The sequence below is a fragment of the Lupinus angustifolius genome, chromosome LG07 (assembly GCF_001865875.1).
Source record: "Lupinus angustifolius cultivar Tanjil chromosome LG07, LupAngTanjil_v1.0, whole genome shotgun sequence".
NCBI lineage: Eukaryota > Viridiplantae > Streptophyta > Magnoliopsida > Fabales > Fabaceae > Lupinus > Lupinus angustifolius.
The window spans coordinates 4876170-4894984 of record NC_032015.1 but is presented as its reverse complement, the minus strand read 5'-3'; the positions used below and the strand labels follow the sequence as shown (position 1 = coordinate 4894984).

Below are 18815 nucleotides of genomic sequence, written 5' to 3'. Positions count from 1 at the left end.
AATAAATGCTTATACAAACGCATTTATAATTGTTAATATTCTACATATACACTCAAAAATCAATGTTAATATTGCACCTATATGAATCGGAAATATAATGTTTCAATACATGATTTATTGATATTATAAAATATATTTATATTATATTTGCATTATGCATAAACAAAAAAGCGACCCGTGCAAGTGCACGGGTACACTGCTAGTTGAAAAATGAAAAAAAACACTCACTTACTCTATTGATGAAGATAATCATTGTTTAATGAATTAACATTAAAAAAAATGACCCAACCATCCCTATTGAGAAATGAGAATAAAATATCTTCTAATATGAGAAGATAAATTATCTTTTTAGTCATTAAAATTGTAAAATCATAACATATATTGTATTTATTTGACAATTATCTGCATAAGTATTTTTATATTCTCTTGTATGAAGTAAAGATAATTTATCTCCTATTATATGTTAAAACAGTTTTTTATCTTTAATAAATATAATCTATGCCATATGTCATTATTTATTCACCTTAGTGGACATGGAGGATCTCAATTCTCTATATAAAGACACCCTCTGAGCCACTTTGAATCTGTGATTCCCACTTTTTCCTTCTCTTTCATCCACTTTTCTTACGCTGTCATAATATTTTCCTCTTCCATATTCAATCTAATTGGCCCTTTACTCAGGTACTTTTCTTGCACATGAGTCTCATCCAAAAGTTACAGTTTTTCCTTTTTGTTAAATTCTACTTGCTGTGTTTTTCCCTAGTTACAATTTTTTGGTCCATGATTTTATACTAAAGAACAAATCAATGTTGGTTTTGTGTTTTGATAACTGTGATGTGACCCTTTTGTTAACTGGTTTTGATCTTTGTAGGTGGGGGCAAGTGAAAGGTTACAATGCCGAACAGGAACTTGGAAAAGATGGCATCTATTGATGCTCAACTTAGGCAATTGGTTCCAGCTAAAGTGAGTGAAGATGATAAACTGGTTGAGTATGATGCTCTTCTTCTGGATCGGTTCCTTGATATTCTTCAGGATTTACATGGAGAGGATCTGAAGGAAACAGTGAGTTTCAAGACTCTGGATTTGTTTTGGTTACTTACCATTTAATCTTAATTCTCTCAATTTTGTTGTGAAAGCTAATATGGTCGTTTTGGTGTGTAAAAGCATGGATCTTCATAAATATTAAAGGTTTTTGAGTTCTGGGTTGGGTCTATTCTTTATTGGTTTGGGAGGAGTTAAGGAAATAACACTTTTGAAGGGGAAGTATTCTTTGATCTAGTGATTTTTTTAGGTTAAATTGCAAATATCTACTTTTAACTTAGACACTTTGGATCTTTGGTTTTAATTTTGTCAATTAAATATGTTGAAAGTTTAGGCCTTTTAGCTTAATTGATCAAACTGAACACACTAGGTTTGGTGTTAATTTGCATTTTAACCTTTGTTTATTCTATATACTTTGCGTCTTTGCCTATGTGTTTGACTGATTGTGTTTCTTGATGCTTGGGGATTCAGCAGGAGATAGATAGGAAGTAAATAATATGAAATGAAATGGCAACTGGGTAATCCGGGGATGCATATGAGCACACGGCTAAATCTCTTGGCTAGTTGTTTCATTTTTGTAGTTGGCCTTAACTCATTTATACAAGATTTTATGTGCCCATACATATCTCTTTGTACTGGAAAACTGTGATAATGGTTGTTAATTGTTCTTGAACAGGTTCAAGAAGTGTATGAGCTTTCTGCTGAATATGAAGGAAAGCGTGACCCTGGGAAGCTAGAAGAACTTGGCAATCTAATAACTAGTTTGGATGCTGGAGACTCCATTGTTTTTGCCAAGGCCTTTTCCCATATGCTCAGCTTGGCCAACTTAGCTGAAGAGGTACAGATTGCTCATCGCCGAAGAAACAAGTTGAAGAAGGGGGATTTTGCTGATGAGAATAATGCAACTACTGAATCAGATATTGAAGAAACTTTGAAGAGGCTTGTAGGGGAATTGAAGAAGTCTCCCCAGGAAGTTTTTGATGCACTGAAAAACCAGACTGTTGATCTGGTTCTTACTGCTCATCCTACTCAAGCAGTTCGTAGATCCTTGCTTCAAAAGCATGGAAGGTTCGCTTCAAAATTTAGTATTTTTCAGTTTCATCTTTATTTCCTTTTCTCCTTTGGTTACTCTCTTTTATGGATTTGCTGCAAAATGAAGAAATTTAAGTTTTCATCTGTTCATCTGCTTTACAGGATACGGAATAATTTAACTCAATTGTATGCCAAGGACATCACTCCTGATGATAAGCAGGAGCTTGACGAGGCTCTACAGAGGGAGGTGAATATCAACACCTTTTGGATTTTGTTAATTTTTTCCGAACTGCATTATGCTACCATTTATTTGCTTTGATCTTAGAAAAATATATTTTGTTACTTGTGTTCATCTAGATCCAAGCCGCCTTTCGTACTGATGAAATCAGGAGGACCCCTCCAACCCCTCAAGATGAGATGAGAGCAGGGATGAGCTACTTCCATGAAACAATTTGGAAGGGTGTACCCAAATTTCTGCGTCGTGTTGATACAGCTTTGAAGAATATAGGGATTAATGAACGCGTCCCTTATAATGCTCCTCTTATCCAATTTTCTTCTTGGATGGGTGGTGATCGTGATGGTATGGTTCTATCTTTTACCAATAATATTTCTAAGTATAAGGAGGAATGAAATATATGCAAATTATCTTCAAAATGCTATAGTAAAATCCTATTTGATTTGAAAACAAAACAATTGCTCAATGATTAAAGGGGAAGAGGTTGTGAAGCTTGAAATGATAAATGTAGCCTGTCAAATATTGACTGTTATATGGGTCTTTTGAGTAAATATGTGATTTTTGATAATATGTAATGGTATTATTAAGCTTATCTAGTGCTGAAGATCGTACATGTCTAACTGTGTTCAATATGATGCAGGCAATCCAAGAGTAACTCCTGAAGTAACAAGGGATGTTTGCTTATTGGCTAGAATGATGGCTGCTAATTTGTACTATTCCATGATAGAGGATCTTATGTTTGAAGTAATTGATGCTGTCCAAAACTTTTAAGATGATCAATGTGGATGGTTTATTACTTTGGTGTCAATTTTCTGATCTCCCTTCTTGTTTCTGTAGTTGTCAATGTGGCGCAGCAGTGATGAGCTACGTATTCGTGCAGATGAAATTAACAGGTCTTCGAAGAAAGATGCTGTTGCAAAGCACTATATAGGTGTTCACTAAAATCTTTATTTAAATTCAAGTGATAGGTGTTATAATTGATATTTAGTAGTAACCTCCAAATTATGATATCTACTTAGCATACTTGCATCACAGTGAAACAAGCTGTTAAGTGCTTAATGAATTATTGTTACAATCTGACAGAAGTGTTGTAAGCTGTGTCATAAGTTGATTAACTCACTTTTGTGATACTCTTTACTTCATTCATGATACAGAGTTTTGGAAAATCATACCCGCAAGTGAACCATATCGTGTGGTACTGGGTGAAGTAAGGGATAGGCTCTACCGGACTCGTGAGCGTTCTCGCCATTTGTTAGCTCAAGGATACTCTGACATTCCAGAGGAAGAAACTTTCACCAATGTTGAGGAGGTATATCAGTTGTTTTTAAAATATTGCCTTCATTGTTTTTGCATATTTTGTGAAAAATCTGTGGAAACCTCCTTAGTTTTTTATACAGTTTTGTTTTCTTGAACAATTTTTTTTTTGAATTTTCATCAATATTTACATTAATGTAAGTTAATTTGTTCTTCAATATGGTGGATACACCATAAATGAAGAACAAATAGAATAAGGATAAGTTGTATGACACATTATGTTCAATAACATGTTAGTTTTTGACTGAGAATTATTCTGTTCTTGGGTGGATATCTTCATCTGACAAATACACTGAACTTCAAAATTTGTCTAGCTCTTGGAACGTATGAAACACTGTTAAGAGTCATTCTGTGGTGGATATCTTTATCTTACAAATGTACTAACTAAAGTTAAATTTTGGTCCAGTTCTTGGAACCTCTTGAACTGTGTTATAGATCACTCTGCGTTTGTGGTGATCGGGCAATTGCTGATGGAACCCTTCTTGATTTCTTGAGGCAAGTCTCCACCTTTGGACTGTCACTTGTGAGGCTTGACATCAGGCAAGAATCGGACCGTCATACTGATGTGTTGGACGCCATTACTCAACACTTAGGAATTGGCTCCTACCAGGAATGGTCTGAAGACAAACGGCAGCAGTGGCTTTTGTCTGAATTGAGTGGCAAACGACCGCTGTTTGGACCGGACCTTCCCCAAACTGAAGAAATTAAAGATGTTTTGGACACATTGCATGTCATAGCAGAACTACCACCAGACAACTTTGGAGCATATGTCATATCAATGGCAACTGCACCATCTGATGTGCTTGCAGTTGAACTTCTGCAACGTGAGTGTCGTGTCAAGCATCCATTAAGAGTTGTCCCATTGTTTGAGAAGCTTGCAGATCTTGAGGCTGCTCCAGCTGCCTTGGCTAGGTTGTTCTCAATAGACTGGTATAGAAATAGGATCAATGGGAAGCAAGAAGTCATGATTGGGTATTCAGATTCAGGAAAAGATGCTGGAAGGTTCTCTGCAGCATGGCAGCTATATAAGTCTCAAGAGGAGCTTATAGAAGTTGCCAAGAAATTTGGTGTTAAGCTAACCATGTTCCATGGTCGTGGTGGGACTGTGGGAAGAGGAGGTGGTCCCACTCACCTGGCTATCCTGTCTCAACCTCCAGAAACAATCCATGGATCACTTCGTGTAACAGTTCAAGGTGAAGTTATTGAGCAATCGTTTGGAGAGCAGCACTTGTGCTTTAGAACACTTCAACGTTACACTGCTGCTACTCTAGAACATGGAATGCATCCCCCCATTTCTCCCAAACCTGAATGGCGTGCTTTAATGGATCGGATGGCTGTCATTGCTACAGAAGAATACCGTTCGATTGTATTCCAAGAACCTCGCTTTGTTGAGTACTTCCGCCTGGTAAGACATCTACAATTACTTTTTTTTCTTTCCATTTTCACTCTTCAGTAAACTGGCATTTAGGTTTAACAATCGTTGTCAAACTTGCAAAATTCAGGCTACACCAGAGTTGGAATATGGGCGGATGAATATTGGAAGTCGACCAGCAAAGCGAAGGCCAACTGGAGGTATTGAGACACTCCGTGCTATTCCTTGGATCTTTGCTTGGACACAAACAAGGTTTCATCTTCCAGTATGGCTAGGCTTTGGGGGAGCATTCAAACATGTTATTGAGGAGGACGTTAGGAATCTTAATATGCTTCGAGAGATGTACAATCAATGGCCTTTCTTTAGGGTCACTATTGATTTAGTGGAGATGGTGTTTGCCAAGGGTGATCCTGGGATAGCTACTTTGTATGACAGGCTTCTTGTTTCAGAAGAGCTGTGGCCTTTTGGGGAACAGTTGAGAACCAAGTTTGAAGAAACTAAGAATCTCCTCCTTCAGGTAAAACCTACCTTTAACATGTATGTTTTATTTTAATTCATTTGTAAATGAGGCATGGACATCAAATAATATTTTGTGCATGTTTGTTTTTATTTTTTAACGACTAAGAAAGGGAATTTGTAAAAAACTGATTTGTCATAATATCATTGGATGTCTAGGTAAAACTCATTTACTCTGATAGTGCATGCTAGTTAGACTCTTCAGTAAAAATTGCCACACATACAACATAAGCTGATATTGTTTTTTCTGCTGTACACATAGGTGGCTGCCCATAAGGATCTTCTTGAAGGAGACCCTTACTTGAAGCAAAGACTCCGCTTGCGTGATTCTTACATCACTACCCTTAATGTATGCCAAGCTTACACATTGAAGCGTATCCGTGATCCAAACTATAATGTGAAGCTGCGTCCCCACATCTCGAAAGAGTGTACAGAGATAAGTAAAGCTGCTGATGAACTTGTAAGTCTGAACCCGACAAGTGAATATGCCCCTGGTTTGGAAGACACCCTCATTCTCACCATGAAGGGTATTGCTGCTGGACTGCAGAACACTGGTTAAACTCGAGTTTCCGTCTATTGTATTTGCTGTTTCTTGCATTGTCTTCTCAGAGATCATAATTTTAGTTGCACCAGAACCAAAAGTGGTCCGTGGGTACTCCCCTTGTAATCAATCTTAAGGTATAAGTGATGCTTCCTTAAGTTGGCTGAGCTATATTCCAAAGAGATAACAGCCACACAATGGTCTATGCATGTATGCAATTGAATGCTATGTTTCAATAATAAAGTATGTTGAGTACTACTTGACACTTCGTTTAAGTAACATCTTTTATTTGATGTATGCGTTTACAAATTGAGAATGATGGATGGATATCTTTTTAAACATAGGATGTTATGAAGTACAAAATATGAACAAGGATGCATGTTTGTATATCACACTTTATACAAGAAAATCATGTTATGATCTTTAGTTAATATTAAAACCCTTTGTTTTCTTCTTTAAACATCTTCATTTTGTATTCAAGCCATAAGATCTCCACAAGTTATTCGTAATGAAGCTAACTAAATGATGGACGATGGGTGTCAATTGAAGAATTCATTGTTAACCATGAAAGAGCATTGATGTTTTTAACTACCAAGCACAAGCTAGTGTTTATTGAGCCAAAATACCTAGGAACTTGTTTCCATGCACAGTTTATTGGTTTGGTTGTATTTTCTTTTAAGGATTATATTTATGAGTGTAATATCTATGCGCCAGTATAAAAAATATTTAGTATATCATTCACCGTTATATTACTTATATTTAAAAATTATTATAATCAAATAAATGATGAATGAGATAGTGACAACTGACAACATAAAAATCTCTTTCTCTCCTTTGTGTATACAGATCCTTAGCATAATATAATGTTGATGCAGTGGAAGCGATTGTTGCATAGCGTTAACCACAAGCAATCAAATAAAAAATATAAGAATAAATAGATGAGAAGAAACAAGAGATATTGTTAACGGGATTCGACCAATTGTGTCTACGTCCCCGAAAACGTTGAGCAGCTACCAAATATTATTAGAGAATAATAATTACAAACCCTAGCACACCAATAGGCACATACCATGAAGTGTTTCTACTAAATGCTTATATCTGGTGCACATTATAACAAGGACAGTCCAATATATAGCATTGATGCATTCTTATACAACATGCATGAAAGTTTTGTTAGCAATAACAATTTGGTATACGCATGTTGCTACAGATCCTGATCGTGGCTTGTGAGAGATGCCTTGGGTTGAGTTACCTCCACGCTGCTCGTACTATTTTAGTGCAAGAAAACATAAGGTTGGCCATAAAAATCAAGTTTCTGTTACATTTGCAAACTTCAAATAAAGATCTCAAATAAAAAGGTATAGTCGATATAAGATGATCCAAAAGTACTACAGTAATTGTGAGCATTGATTTTAATTGATTAAGAAATGATTTTAATTTTTTAATTGACATAACATTTATCATATGGAATACATTTTGGAACAATAGCTCTTGCAAACATGATGAGAAATTGGTAAGCTACCTTAACCGTGGGCAGTGGGACCCACACTTGCATTCTCATACATATCTTACTTTAAATATTAATGGAGAATGAAAAGTCATCCATATATATAAATTTATTGTTTTATTTTAAATTATCCTATTCACATTCAAATTTAATAAATGATTCTTAATTCATACATAAATCCATTTCATAGATTAAATGAATATGTAATCCATTTTTCTTAATCTGAAGTGAAAACATTTTTAAAGAAAATTATCCTTTTCAAAACCAATATTTTAATAAAATATTTTGAAACATCACTTTAAAAACACATTTTTTAGAAATAAAAGTGAAGTTTTAATTTTTTATTTTCAATACTCTATAAACACATGACATTTAAGTTTGTAGATGTAAATATTTTCACATATATTTATAAATTTTATACATATTTATGTATTTTACACATTTTTATAAGTTTTTAAAAGATATCTTTTTTATCAAATTGATAACATGAGAATATTGGTAATATGTAATATTATAAATAATAAATATTAATTGTATTAGTATTATAAATTATTATAAATGATTCCATTAATCAAACCTTAAAGTATCAAGTTTTTGCCTTACTATTATTTTTGCCGTTTTCTAGTCTCTACTTATAAATGTCCTTTCTTATCATACTCCTTACTTTTATTATTTTGAATGGATTCTACCAAATAGAAAACATTTTAAACCCATTTTTTCTCATCTATATATGATGCATAAAAAGTCTTCCAAAGGAGAAGCACTTATTTTATTTTTATTTTTTGGGATATATATTCATTAAAAACCAAATAAATATATCAAATGAATATTCATTGTAAACAAAATGAACATATTTATTGATATTTATTAGATATAATAAATACGTTTAAATTCATCTATGATTAATATTATTCATTGAATTATGTTTATTTAAGTTATTAACTTCAGTAAATTTGGATGAAATAATAAACAAATAAATGCGATATTTGTTTTTACCTTGTTTATATATATATATATGTATATGATGATTGCTTGTTGCCTCAAAGTTTTCCAAGTTGCCAAAATTCCAATCGAACCCATCCTAGTGAGAGAAACTCTCTCTCTCTCTCTCTATATATATATATATTTTTTTTTTTTATATATAAATCTCCGAAACCCTATTGCGTGCTTTGCAATCGACCTCGATAATGGCGAACAGTAACCTCCCTCGAAGAATCATCAAGGTTCGTACTCAATTCTCCTTGTTCCAATTTCTCTGATCGTTTTGCTTTGTTGTTCACAAAACCAAAGAACACTCAATCTGATCATATTCCCCACTATCATGTGGCCGAAGACCCTTTTCTCAACGAAGAACTGTGTACTCAATTTTGGGTTAATTCCAAAATTCTATCTTTTCTACTTTGTCTTGCTTAATTTCAGCTCAGTTGAGGGCAAAAATATGACTTCTAGGTTTTCAATTATGGGATTCTGTTACTCTTTTTTCTTTTGAATATTCGCTGGAAGCCACTTCTGGTTCTGCTTTTATATATTTCTAATTTGAATTTTGATCTCTGTCAAAGTTTTTATTACATTTTTTATATATGAACAGGAAACGCAGCGTTTGCTTAGTGAGCCAGGTAAATTTTTAGTTCTTATTCTCAGTTTCTCTGTTGCTTTATTCGTTTTTTTTTTTGCAAATCACTTTGCTATTTTAGTGCTTTTGAAGCTCCCCATTTGTTGAATTGTTAGTGCTCTGTCCATGTTTTTGGGGGCTTGAATGTTATTCCCTTGGTGATTTGATAATTCAAATTATTGTGAAACTTTGATTTTATTCCATGTATTACCTCATTGCCTCACTCTTTGATATTATGATCTGCTGATGCAGCACCTGGGATTAGTGCTTCTCCTTCAGAAGAGAATATGCGGTATTTCAATGTGATGATCCTTGGGCCTACCCAGTCACCTTATGAAGGTAGTGATGAGCTCAACAAGATGATTTATGCCCTAAAGCACTTAAGTATACATTGACTTCGACACGAATGTGGAATTAACTTACATTTGATTTTGGTATTTTTTGGAAGTACTGTGACTGTTCCCAACTTCCCATAAAAAGTTGTGCTCTACATTCAAATGTATTTTGGAAATGACTTTTGGCCTTAAAAAATAACGCCAAAATAGGATTTTGCTTTGTCTGCCTGCATCTCACTAGTATTAGATTCTTTCAGCTGTTATCTTGTTGCAAGATTTAGAACGTTTTGCTTTTAAGATTACGATCACATGTATTCTCGTTCATTCTTTATTGTGCTTGATTTTTTTATAAGATGTTGAATTTTTAAACTATGGCCCCTTCCAAAATAATATACAAGGGCAATGATTATGAGATTGTGGATTATTTGATGAGAACGGGTAGTTTTGTTTAAGTTGCCTATATTTTGATCTTGATTGAAGTCATGACACTAAGTAAAGCATTATAGTTTTTTTCTATGGCTGTCCTGACACGGAAATGCTTTCTTGGATTGTTATTCTTTCTTGATTCAATGTTTGGAAGTGCAAGAAGTGCCATATATTGTCTTATGTACATTGAATATCATGGTGTTGAGATATTGAATTCTTGTTCTTTTTCAAAGGTTAATAAAGCTTCTCTTGTCTTTACTAATATGCATGTTTTCTTGTTTGTATTAATAGGAGGAGTTTTCAAGTTGGAACTATTTTTGCCAGAAGAGTATCCAATGGCTGCTCCAAAGGTACTTAATTTATTTTGTTGTTTTCATGGGCATCATGGTATTCTTTTGGTGACAGATTGTGCTGAATTCTTATCCACCTGAAAGAGACGAAGCTATAGGTTATAAAACATCTTGGATCTACAATTGCCTATAGTTTAAGATGTTTAACAACTTTTTTGAGAGCATTTGTGATCTAATACACCTTTTACGTGTAATGTTGTAAGATCCCAATGCAATTGATTGATGGTTATTAACTTGAAGAACTTTTTATTGCATGCTATTAGTAGGAATATTTTCTTTTTGTTTCTTATCTGGTCAAGAAGGGATTTTCATTTCTAATCAAGGACAAAAGTTACATTTATTTGATGAAATCTACTATGGTACTACACAACTTAGGAATAGGCTCCATATTCTAATTTCTACATATCAAAGTGCCTGTCTATAATATCAATACTAAGATGTTGATATGATTATGCACCAACCTATCTCCGCTATTGTCACTTGGGCTACACAAACAAGATGAGCTTATCCAAGTTCTGTAAAGATTGACTCTCGGACTTATTTGATTTAGAATAGCGAGGTATTTAAACCCTCTTTAGTGGGATATAAACTACAGCCCTCTGGACATGATGAAAAGGCTAGTGATCTTTTGGGCCTCATAAATAGTAATGTATGTATTGTTACATACAGATAACCCTAGAGTAGGTTTTCAATACTCGTTATGTTCATTAATGGTTTCAATAGATATTAGTTTGTGTGCCTAATGAAATACAAATCTTAATCCTTTGAAAAGTTCAAAGAGTTCAAGAATAAAGTGCAATAGATATGAGGTGATGGGATAATATTCAACTCACTCCATGTCCCCACCTATAAAGCCATAAGTAAGGGTCAGTTAGTTGTTAGAGTCTTGAGAAAATTCAGTGTAGCCTATCGTGAGAACATTTTTGTAGTTATTAAGCTTAAATCATCTGGATTTTACTTTGCTATCAAAGTGGTTGATTTCATTAAGAATGAAAATAAGCCTTGTGTCTACAAGGTGGGTGGGAGAAGCAATAGTCTTTTTGAAGTTGTATTGCAACCTAACAATCCATAAAGGCTTGGCTAGGGAAATGTTTTCCCTTGAAGAACTTGCATTAGGCCGGCTGTATGTTAGGTACTAAGATATATAAAGAGATGGACCAAGGAGACTGTTTGACCTAAGTTGGAGTATATATATCGACCAAAATATTAAAACAGTTTAATATGCAAGAGTCTGAGAAAGGACGTTTGCCTATGTCGCAACGTACAAGTCTGTCTACGGCTCAATGTCCTTTCACACAAGATGAATAGGATAACTTGAATAAGATTAAGATTTCTTATGCATCTACAGTTTATGTCATGTTATGTACTTGTCTAGATGTCTTATATGCTTTGAGCATGGTGAACATATATCACATTTTCTTTTCCAACAGTTCCTGATTTGTAAGTGCATTCATTTTTACAGGTCAGGTTTCTGACAAAAATATATCATCCGAACATAGATAAGGTGCATTTTACTTCCTCTGCTATCTCATTTCTTCTCAAAAGTTAATCTTTCTCTTACAAGTTATTCAATTCAGCTTGGTAGGATATGTCTTGATATTCTGAAAGATAAGTGGAGCCCTGCTCTTCAGATTCGTACTGTTCTTTTGAGGTATCTTACTTGTCATCTTTTAGGCTACTGGATGTATATCTTCCCTTGGAACCATTTAGCTCCTGAAGAAATGAGACAAAGCAAGTAGTGATTGGTGTTACTGTCTTGATATTTATGTTGAATATGCTGAAAACATTTTATGAAACATATATGAGTAAATACTAAGTGTGTATGAAAATTTGCAAGTCTGGAAAAGAACATTTCTTTAGTTATCTTTGCCGATATGAAAGAATTTTTCATTTAGTTTGGTAAATCTTTCCTTGTGTAACAGGAAGATTTGTCTGTGGATTTTAAACTCTTAGTTCATTTTATGTCTTAGTCTTTTTGGTCTGGGCAAACAAAATGCCGCACAATGAGGAAAGTGGTGTAGTCAAGACAATGATGCAAGCAATGTGATTACCCTTTCTTAATTGTGATTGTATTGTTATGTACTGATGATATGAATTTGTTGGCACTCTTCTAGCATTCAGGCTCTTTTGAGTGCACCAAACCCAGATGACCCACTTTCGGAGAACATTGCCAAGCATTGGAAATCTAATGAGGCCGAGGCTGTTGAAACAGGTATATCTTGTTTCTGCCAATATGATTTATTATTTCAAAAGTTAGTTCAGAATGAGGGATCAAACATGCCATATGCATATTCTCTGATTTAAAAGTGGCATTTGAATCTGCAGCCAAGGAATGGACCCAATTATATGCTAGTGGCGCCTGAGGTTGGCCTCAAATAACAGTAGCTGAAGTGTATGCTATTAGCAATCAATTAAAAATAGAAACATGGAGGATTTGTGGTTTGAACTATTGGAGTTAATATTCCTCTTAGCTCTCTGTTACTTGTTAATTAATGTATTCCCTCGAAATCTACCTTATTTTGGAACTTGTATGAATATATGTGTTGAGCATTTATCTGTCTCAGAATTTAGAACAGACTCAATCTTCAAGTGCTATGTCCCAATTTATTTGGGGCTCTAAACATCAAAAGCCAAACTGTGAATAATTTTGTTAGTTCTCTTCATTTCAGTGGATCTGCTTCTAGATGTGTTATTTAGGGGTGAGAAAGTAATTCATTTAACACAACCTTTGCCCAAGTCTATACTTGCAGTGCCACACTATTACAAACAAAAAATGTTGGATTATATTTGGAAGGTAAAGATTAATTCGGTTCCTGAAAATTTTCACTGGATTCCATTTGGTTCCTAAGAATTTCACTCTGCTCAATTTGGTCACTACAAAAAATGAGTTAACAACCTGCTTATAATTTTCGTAGAATTAATCCCTTCATTGGTAGAGATATGTTAAACTATGGCAGTGCTTACAAGTTTAACAATCTTTACTACATTGGAGGACTAACTTGCCACATGGAGGAACTTTGGTTATTTTTTTTGGGAATCAAGCTCATTCGAGTAAAAAATTCGAAGGTGTTTACTCTACTTATAAACGGGGAATCCATTTTTGTAGAAAGTATGACTTTGAGCTATGCGTAAAATAGAGATGATGGGTAAGTGAAAGCTTTTTTTCTAAAAATGGACCTGTGTTATGATTACTCTTTCCATGGTTGTGCTAAACAAAGCTTGTTGTACATATATCATGTCATTTTAGTGGCTAAAGTTCAACCATCCTTTTTTGGTACTATCAGAGGTAGGGGTGAGTAGGACCCGATCCTACCCACTCGCCCAGCACGGCCCGATCATGATCGGGTCCGAATAGGGTCGGGTCTAAGGCCGAGTTCGGGTTCCAAAAATAGACACAGTCAATATTTAGGGCTGGGTAGGGACCAAACATAATCCGTCCCAGGGTCATTCGCTCATCATGTTTGTATGTATTTCTACTCAAATGTGTATAGAGTAATGATACTCTTTTGGTCGTAAGTATCATTCTTTAATTTTTTCATAATATATACATATATCATTTTATATATCAAATTACATATTCATAATAATAAACAATATTGAGAAGTCTTTACCTAAAATGGGTATGCATTATATTTAATCGGGTCTAAGGTCGGGTTTAAAGGCTAACCCAGTTACTATTTAGGGTCGGGTTAATTTTGGGTCTAGGGTCGGGTCTGGGTTTAAAAAAGTGACTCGGCCAATATTTAGGGTCGGGTAAGGACAAGCCTTAACCCGGCCTAACCCGGCCATGCTCACCCATAATCAGAGGTATCTCTTCACCTTTATGGGTAAGGAACTAATCTCTTTTAAATTTGTGGCTGCCCTTCCAATAAATGTCACTCCTAGAAATCAAACCCTTCATATTTTGTTCAAAAGTTCAACCATCTACAACAAGTTAACAACATTCTAATCCATGGCATATTGGAAAACAATGCTGACGCCATGCATGCAATAATAATGCAAGTAAACCATCACTTACCTTTTGTAAAAAAAATACATAACAGTATAATGATATAGCTATATTATATAATGAATAAAGAAACCTAGACACTACCACAGTAGGTTGACCTACTCCAAATTTTGGAGGTATACTGGTGTCTGTGGAATCAAAATTGTGTATATGAAGTGGGAAGGATTGGTTGTTTGACACAATTTATGACAATTGGCATCACTATAAGTATTGGACAACTTTATTTATTAGAGCCCATGCTATTGATTCCTTAATCTAAAATTTATATAAGAAGAAAAAATAATGTATGCTATAAAATCCATACTGAATCCTAAATTATTTATTTTTCTTTTACTCTTATTCTAGCTGATAAGTTAAGGTCGGAGAGCTTTATCATGGTTATACTAGTTATTATAGAAAATAATGTCTAAATAAAAAATAATAGTTATGAACATGTACATTTTATTCATCATGTAAATGGTGGTTGGTGGAGCAGAGAACAAAGAAAGACATTCTTATATGGAGAAAAATGTTTTTACTATTAATTCAACTATCTTAATTACTTTGTCTATTTTGGCTCATGTAGTATCAAAACATTCATGAACCTTGTTAAACTTATAATGCCAGGTTTTGCTGATTCAACAACCTATATTCCAGGAGATAATCTGATTAACTTTATGGAAGGCCACTGTTCAAATTGATAGTATCTAGTGAATAATAAATAACAAGTGTTTACAGATACTATCATATAAGCATCATTTATGATCTCAAACTTAATTGATTATGTAAGTTGCTCATCATCTAAATCAGGACAAAGCTGAGGTGAAGACCCTAAGACAAGATAAAGATGAAAATGAGCATCTTATGAAAGATAAGCAAATTCTAGAAAGGGAAAACATGGAAAACTTTCAGATAGGGAAAATGTTTTTTTAACAAACAAGCTAAGTTTGCATGTGGGACAAGCTTAAGCTTGTGTTGTTGTTTGAAAACTTGAGGGACAAAATGCTGCTTTGAGGAAAGAAATGGAGGTTGCTAATACACGTGCGGTTGAATCAGCCACAAGTTATCAAGAGGACTCGAGAGAGAAAATGATGCCTAAATGAAGATTCAGTCACAAGAGAACGGTAAGTCCTTGTTTCACAATAAAGAGCTAATGACTGAGAAACGGAAATTGGCACAATTGTAACACTAATTGAAGCAAGCAAAAGAGCAAAAGGAGGAAGTTGAAGTATACTACTTTTTTGGGTATTGTGTTCACCCAGAGCTAGCGAGACCTTACTCCACTAGACCAATTTAAAATAGTATACTCAGCTTGACCCATTTGTTTTTTTAGTTGTTCAATTATTTTTGTAGTTTTGCCAATTTGTGTTTCTCAGTCATTAGCACTTTCTGAAATAAGGAATTACCATTCTCTTGTCACTGAAACTTCATTTAGGTTCTGATGATAGCTTGTGGATGCAGATTTTGCCGCTTGTTACTTAACAAACTTCATTTCTACCACAAAGCAGGATTATGTGCCTCAAGTTTCAAGACAATGGCATGAGCTTGTCCTACTTATGCACTTGCTTGATACAAAGCATTTTCCATTTTAGAAAAGCTTCGTGGAGTTCCTTTCTTCATTTTATTTATCTCTTATAAGATGTCAGTTTCATCTCTCTATTGTTTTAGACCCTTCAACTCAGCTTAGACGATAATGGCCAATTTTATGTATTGCTTATACTAAATTCATTATTTTATTTCTAATTTGTTACCATTTCATTCATACATGCTTGTTATATTATATATATATATATATAGCATTCAAGATAGTACATAACATAACACAATACATTAGCAATAGATAACTCTATAATTTATAGAGGATATAATGCATGGATGTGATGGTAAAAAAGCTTAGGAATAGGATAGTAAATATATCAACATCTACATAAAACTTGCTCATTATTCCCATAAAAGTAATAATGGTACATGATTGAACTAGAAATGGAATTATAAGCAACAATCATCAAATTCAAGTTCAAACATTTGATCAAAGACATAGAACCATCTCAATCAAAAATATTTCACCCATTTTCACTAAAATCCAAATCATATTTCTTCGTAGAAGTTTGTAAAGAAGTTCATATATCAACATATATCGTAAGAAAACGTTGTAAATGAAGTTTAAAATGTGAGAAATAAAATAAAATCAAAGAACCTAACCTTCGATGAGGTGGAACTAAACCTTCTTCTTTTGAGAGTCAACTCATAACCTCTTTTCGCAGAAGCTCTTAACGATGATACTGAGATTGAAAGCAAGATAAAATATAACAACGTAATTTCAAAATCATGGCATGAGAAAATTACAATTGATTGTTAGAAGAAATTAAATCGATTGATCGAACCTAATTGAGTGAAATTAGATTGTTCACAAAATTTATTTTATCTTTGTTTCATTTCTTTCCGACTTTATGATAAAGAGAAGAAATTATGACAATGTAATATAAAAACTATAATAAGGATATGTAAATAAACTTATCAACTTTTCTCTCTAAAACCTCTAGCTTTGGTGGAACATAAGGATTTTGGAAAACTTTCAAAATATCTTTGGTGGCTGAATCTAGTGGGAAGAAACTGTGTCTGTGTGGATAAATGGACAAGAGTTATACCATGATATCAAACACTGCCTTAAAGGTAATTTTGAGAGACCTTTAAAGCAGTCTAAGTATATGGTTACTCCTCAAACTTAACACAACAAACTAAGAGACTTATGAATTCAAAGGCAAGAACTAGAAATTTTATGACTCTATAGCCTATATAATTTCTATAACCTCCAACTATATAAACTCTTGAGCCTCACCTCAACCTTGTATTTGACTATGCTATAAGTTGTTTCACAAGCCCTCTTTTTATAGCCAAGCCAAAAACTCTATTCCATATTTTTAAGATTTAATATTGCAGTCTTATTCCAAATATTTTGATGTTTTAAAAATCTAATATGTATTCATCTTTATTTTTTAAGTATATTTTATTTATTATTTTTCCTTTTCACCTCATATTTTTTATTTTTTTCTTAATTTAGTTTCATATGTGTATTAAATGAGATTATTTTGATCAAATTATATCAAAATTTATATTATTTAATAATTTTTAAAATATGGAAATAACCTTGAACTTCAAAAGATATTGAACAAAAAGTGTACTACTCACTCTTTTATATATTTTTAATGTTTTAACTTTTTGATGTTATTGAAAATCTTTTAATATTTGAAAAACTTAATATACATTTATACTTTAGTAGTTTAGTTTTAAAATTGTATCAAATTTTATGTCATTTAATAATTTCTTTAAACTATGTATATAACCTTAAACATCAAAAAATATTCAACAAAAGTCTAGTACTCATTCTTTTACATATCTTTTGATGTACATAACCTTAATATTTGAAAAAACTTAATACACAGTAATACTTTAGTTTTAATTATACTCTTCTTCGCGACACATTTCTCTACTTCTTTTAATTTAGGTTCTAATATTATTTTAGTCAATTATATTTAACTTTTATATCATTTATTGATTTTTTTAAATTGTGTGCATATAATTATTAATATTTAAATATTGAATTTAATGTGCCAATTAAAGGGCATTAACTTTTTTTCAATGAAATAAAACCAACAATTTGAATGAATTTAATAATAATTCAATTTGGAGATAATATATTAGGAAAGAATTTAATATATGTGCATAATTTATTTTTATTTTTACACTATCATTTAGGCATATTACTTTTAATTAGAAATTAGTAAGTTACTCGTGCATATGTATTGGACAATATTTTTTTGTCGGATGGTTCAAAACACATATATTAGTCGTGCATTATTATGATTAAGAACACACATGTTACCGTATGCATTCACATAGTTAACAACATATATATTAGTTGTGCATTCACATGATTCAAACATGCTCAAATACATAAGTAAAATAAATAACAATGATATTGTGAAACTACATATTAAATCAAAATTCATGTAATAGTAACACACCAAACATTGAGGATACAAAATAATTGGGGAGTTAAAAGTTTAAAACACAAAATGATCATTGATCTTCTTAAACACGAGAATGTAAGATAATCATATTTTTCAACAATACATTCTAACAATGAAAAAACTCTAAAATTGTAGGAGAGAGTTTGAACTTTAAATTAAGGAATAAACATATTAGCAAGAATCTAAAGAAAATATAAATATTGTGAGATGAAAAGATTTAGTAAAAGATAGTTTTGAGCGAATAAAAATAAATAAATGGGTTGAAAAAATATATTTGATATTGAGAAAATAACTAATAAATGATGATTTCATTAAAAATAAATACATTTAATAAAAATACTAACAATAAATAAGTAAATGTGTTGAAAGAATAAATTAATAAATATGACTTTACTATTAAAGATGTATTACAAATATGATATTGTCTAAAAAACTAATAAATACACAAATAATTTGTATTAATTTCTTATATATAGGTAATAGATGGAAAAAATAGCAATAATAAATGATAAATA

At 32.7% G+C, this 18815-nt stretch overlaps 2 protein-coding genes across 2 annotated transcripts; both read left to right on the top strand.

Moving 5' to 3' along the window:
- On the top strand, window positions 549–6326 carry LOC109351938 (phosphoenolpyruvate carboxylase, housekeeping isozyme-like). The gene is made up of 11 exons (XM_019593654.1): window positions 549–681; window positions 872–1062; window positions 1718–2109; window positions 2236–2320; window positions 2431–2653; window positions 2949–3052; window positions 3146–3239; window positions 3463–3617; window positions 4029–5027; window positions 5125–5511; window positions 5773–6326. Exons 2-11 carry the CDS (start codon window positions 895–897, stop codon window positions 6067–6069), a joined length of 2904 nt encoding a protein of 967 aa, XP_019449199.1. The 5' UTR covers window positions 549–681; window positions 872–894; the 3' UTR covers window positions 6070–6326.
- Window positions 8627–12934, top strand: LOC109352043 (ubiquitin-conjugating enzyme E2 36). Its single transcript, XM_019593823.1, has 8 exons — window positions 8627–8781; window positions 9147–9174; window positions 9423–9509; window positions 10223–10281; window positions 11744–11785; window positions 11859–11932; window positions 12396–12493; window positions 12607–12934. Exons 1-8 carry the CDS (start codon window positions 8746–8748, stop codon window positions 12642–12644), a joined length of 462 nt encoding a protein of 153 aa, XP_019449368.1. The 5' UTR covers window positions 8627–8745; the 3' UTR covers window positions 12645–12934.

Excerpts from the sequence above, each read along its gene's own strand:
- LOC109351938 (XM_019593654.1), top strand. The coding sequence starts at position 895 with ATGCCGAACAGGAACTTGGAAAAGATGGCATCTATTGATGCTCAACTT. Across the intron at positions 2,654-2,948 it reads GATGGGTGGTGATCGTGATG|GCAATCCAAGAGTAACTCCT; the intron begins GTATGGTTCTAT and ends AATATGATGCAG. Across the intron at positions 3,618-4,028 it reads CTTTCACCAATGTTGAGGAG|TTCTTGGAACCTCTTGAACT; the intron begins GTATATCAGTTG and ends ATTTTGGTCCAG.
- LOC109352043 (XM_019593823.1), top strand. The coding sequence starts at position 8,746 with ATGGCGAACAGTAACCTCCCTCGAAGAATCATCAAG. Across the intron at positions 8,782-9,146 it reads TCCCTCGAAGAATCATCAAG|GAAACGCAGCGTTTGCTTAG; the intron begins GTTCGTACTCAA and ends ATATATGAACAG. Across the intron at positions 9,175-9,422 it reads GCGTTTGCTTAGTGAGCCAG|CACCTGGGATTAGTGCTTCT; the intron begins GTAAATTTTTAG and ends CTGCTGATGCAG.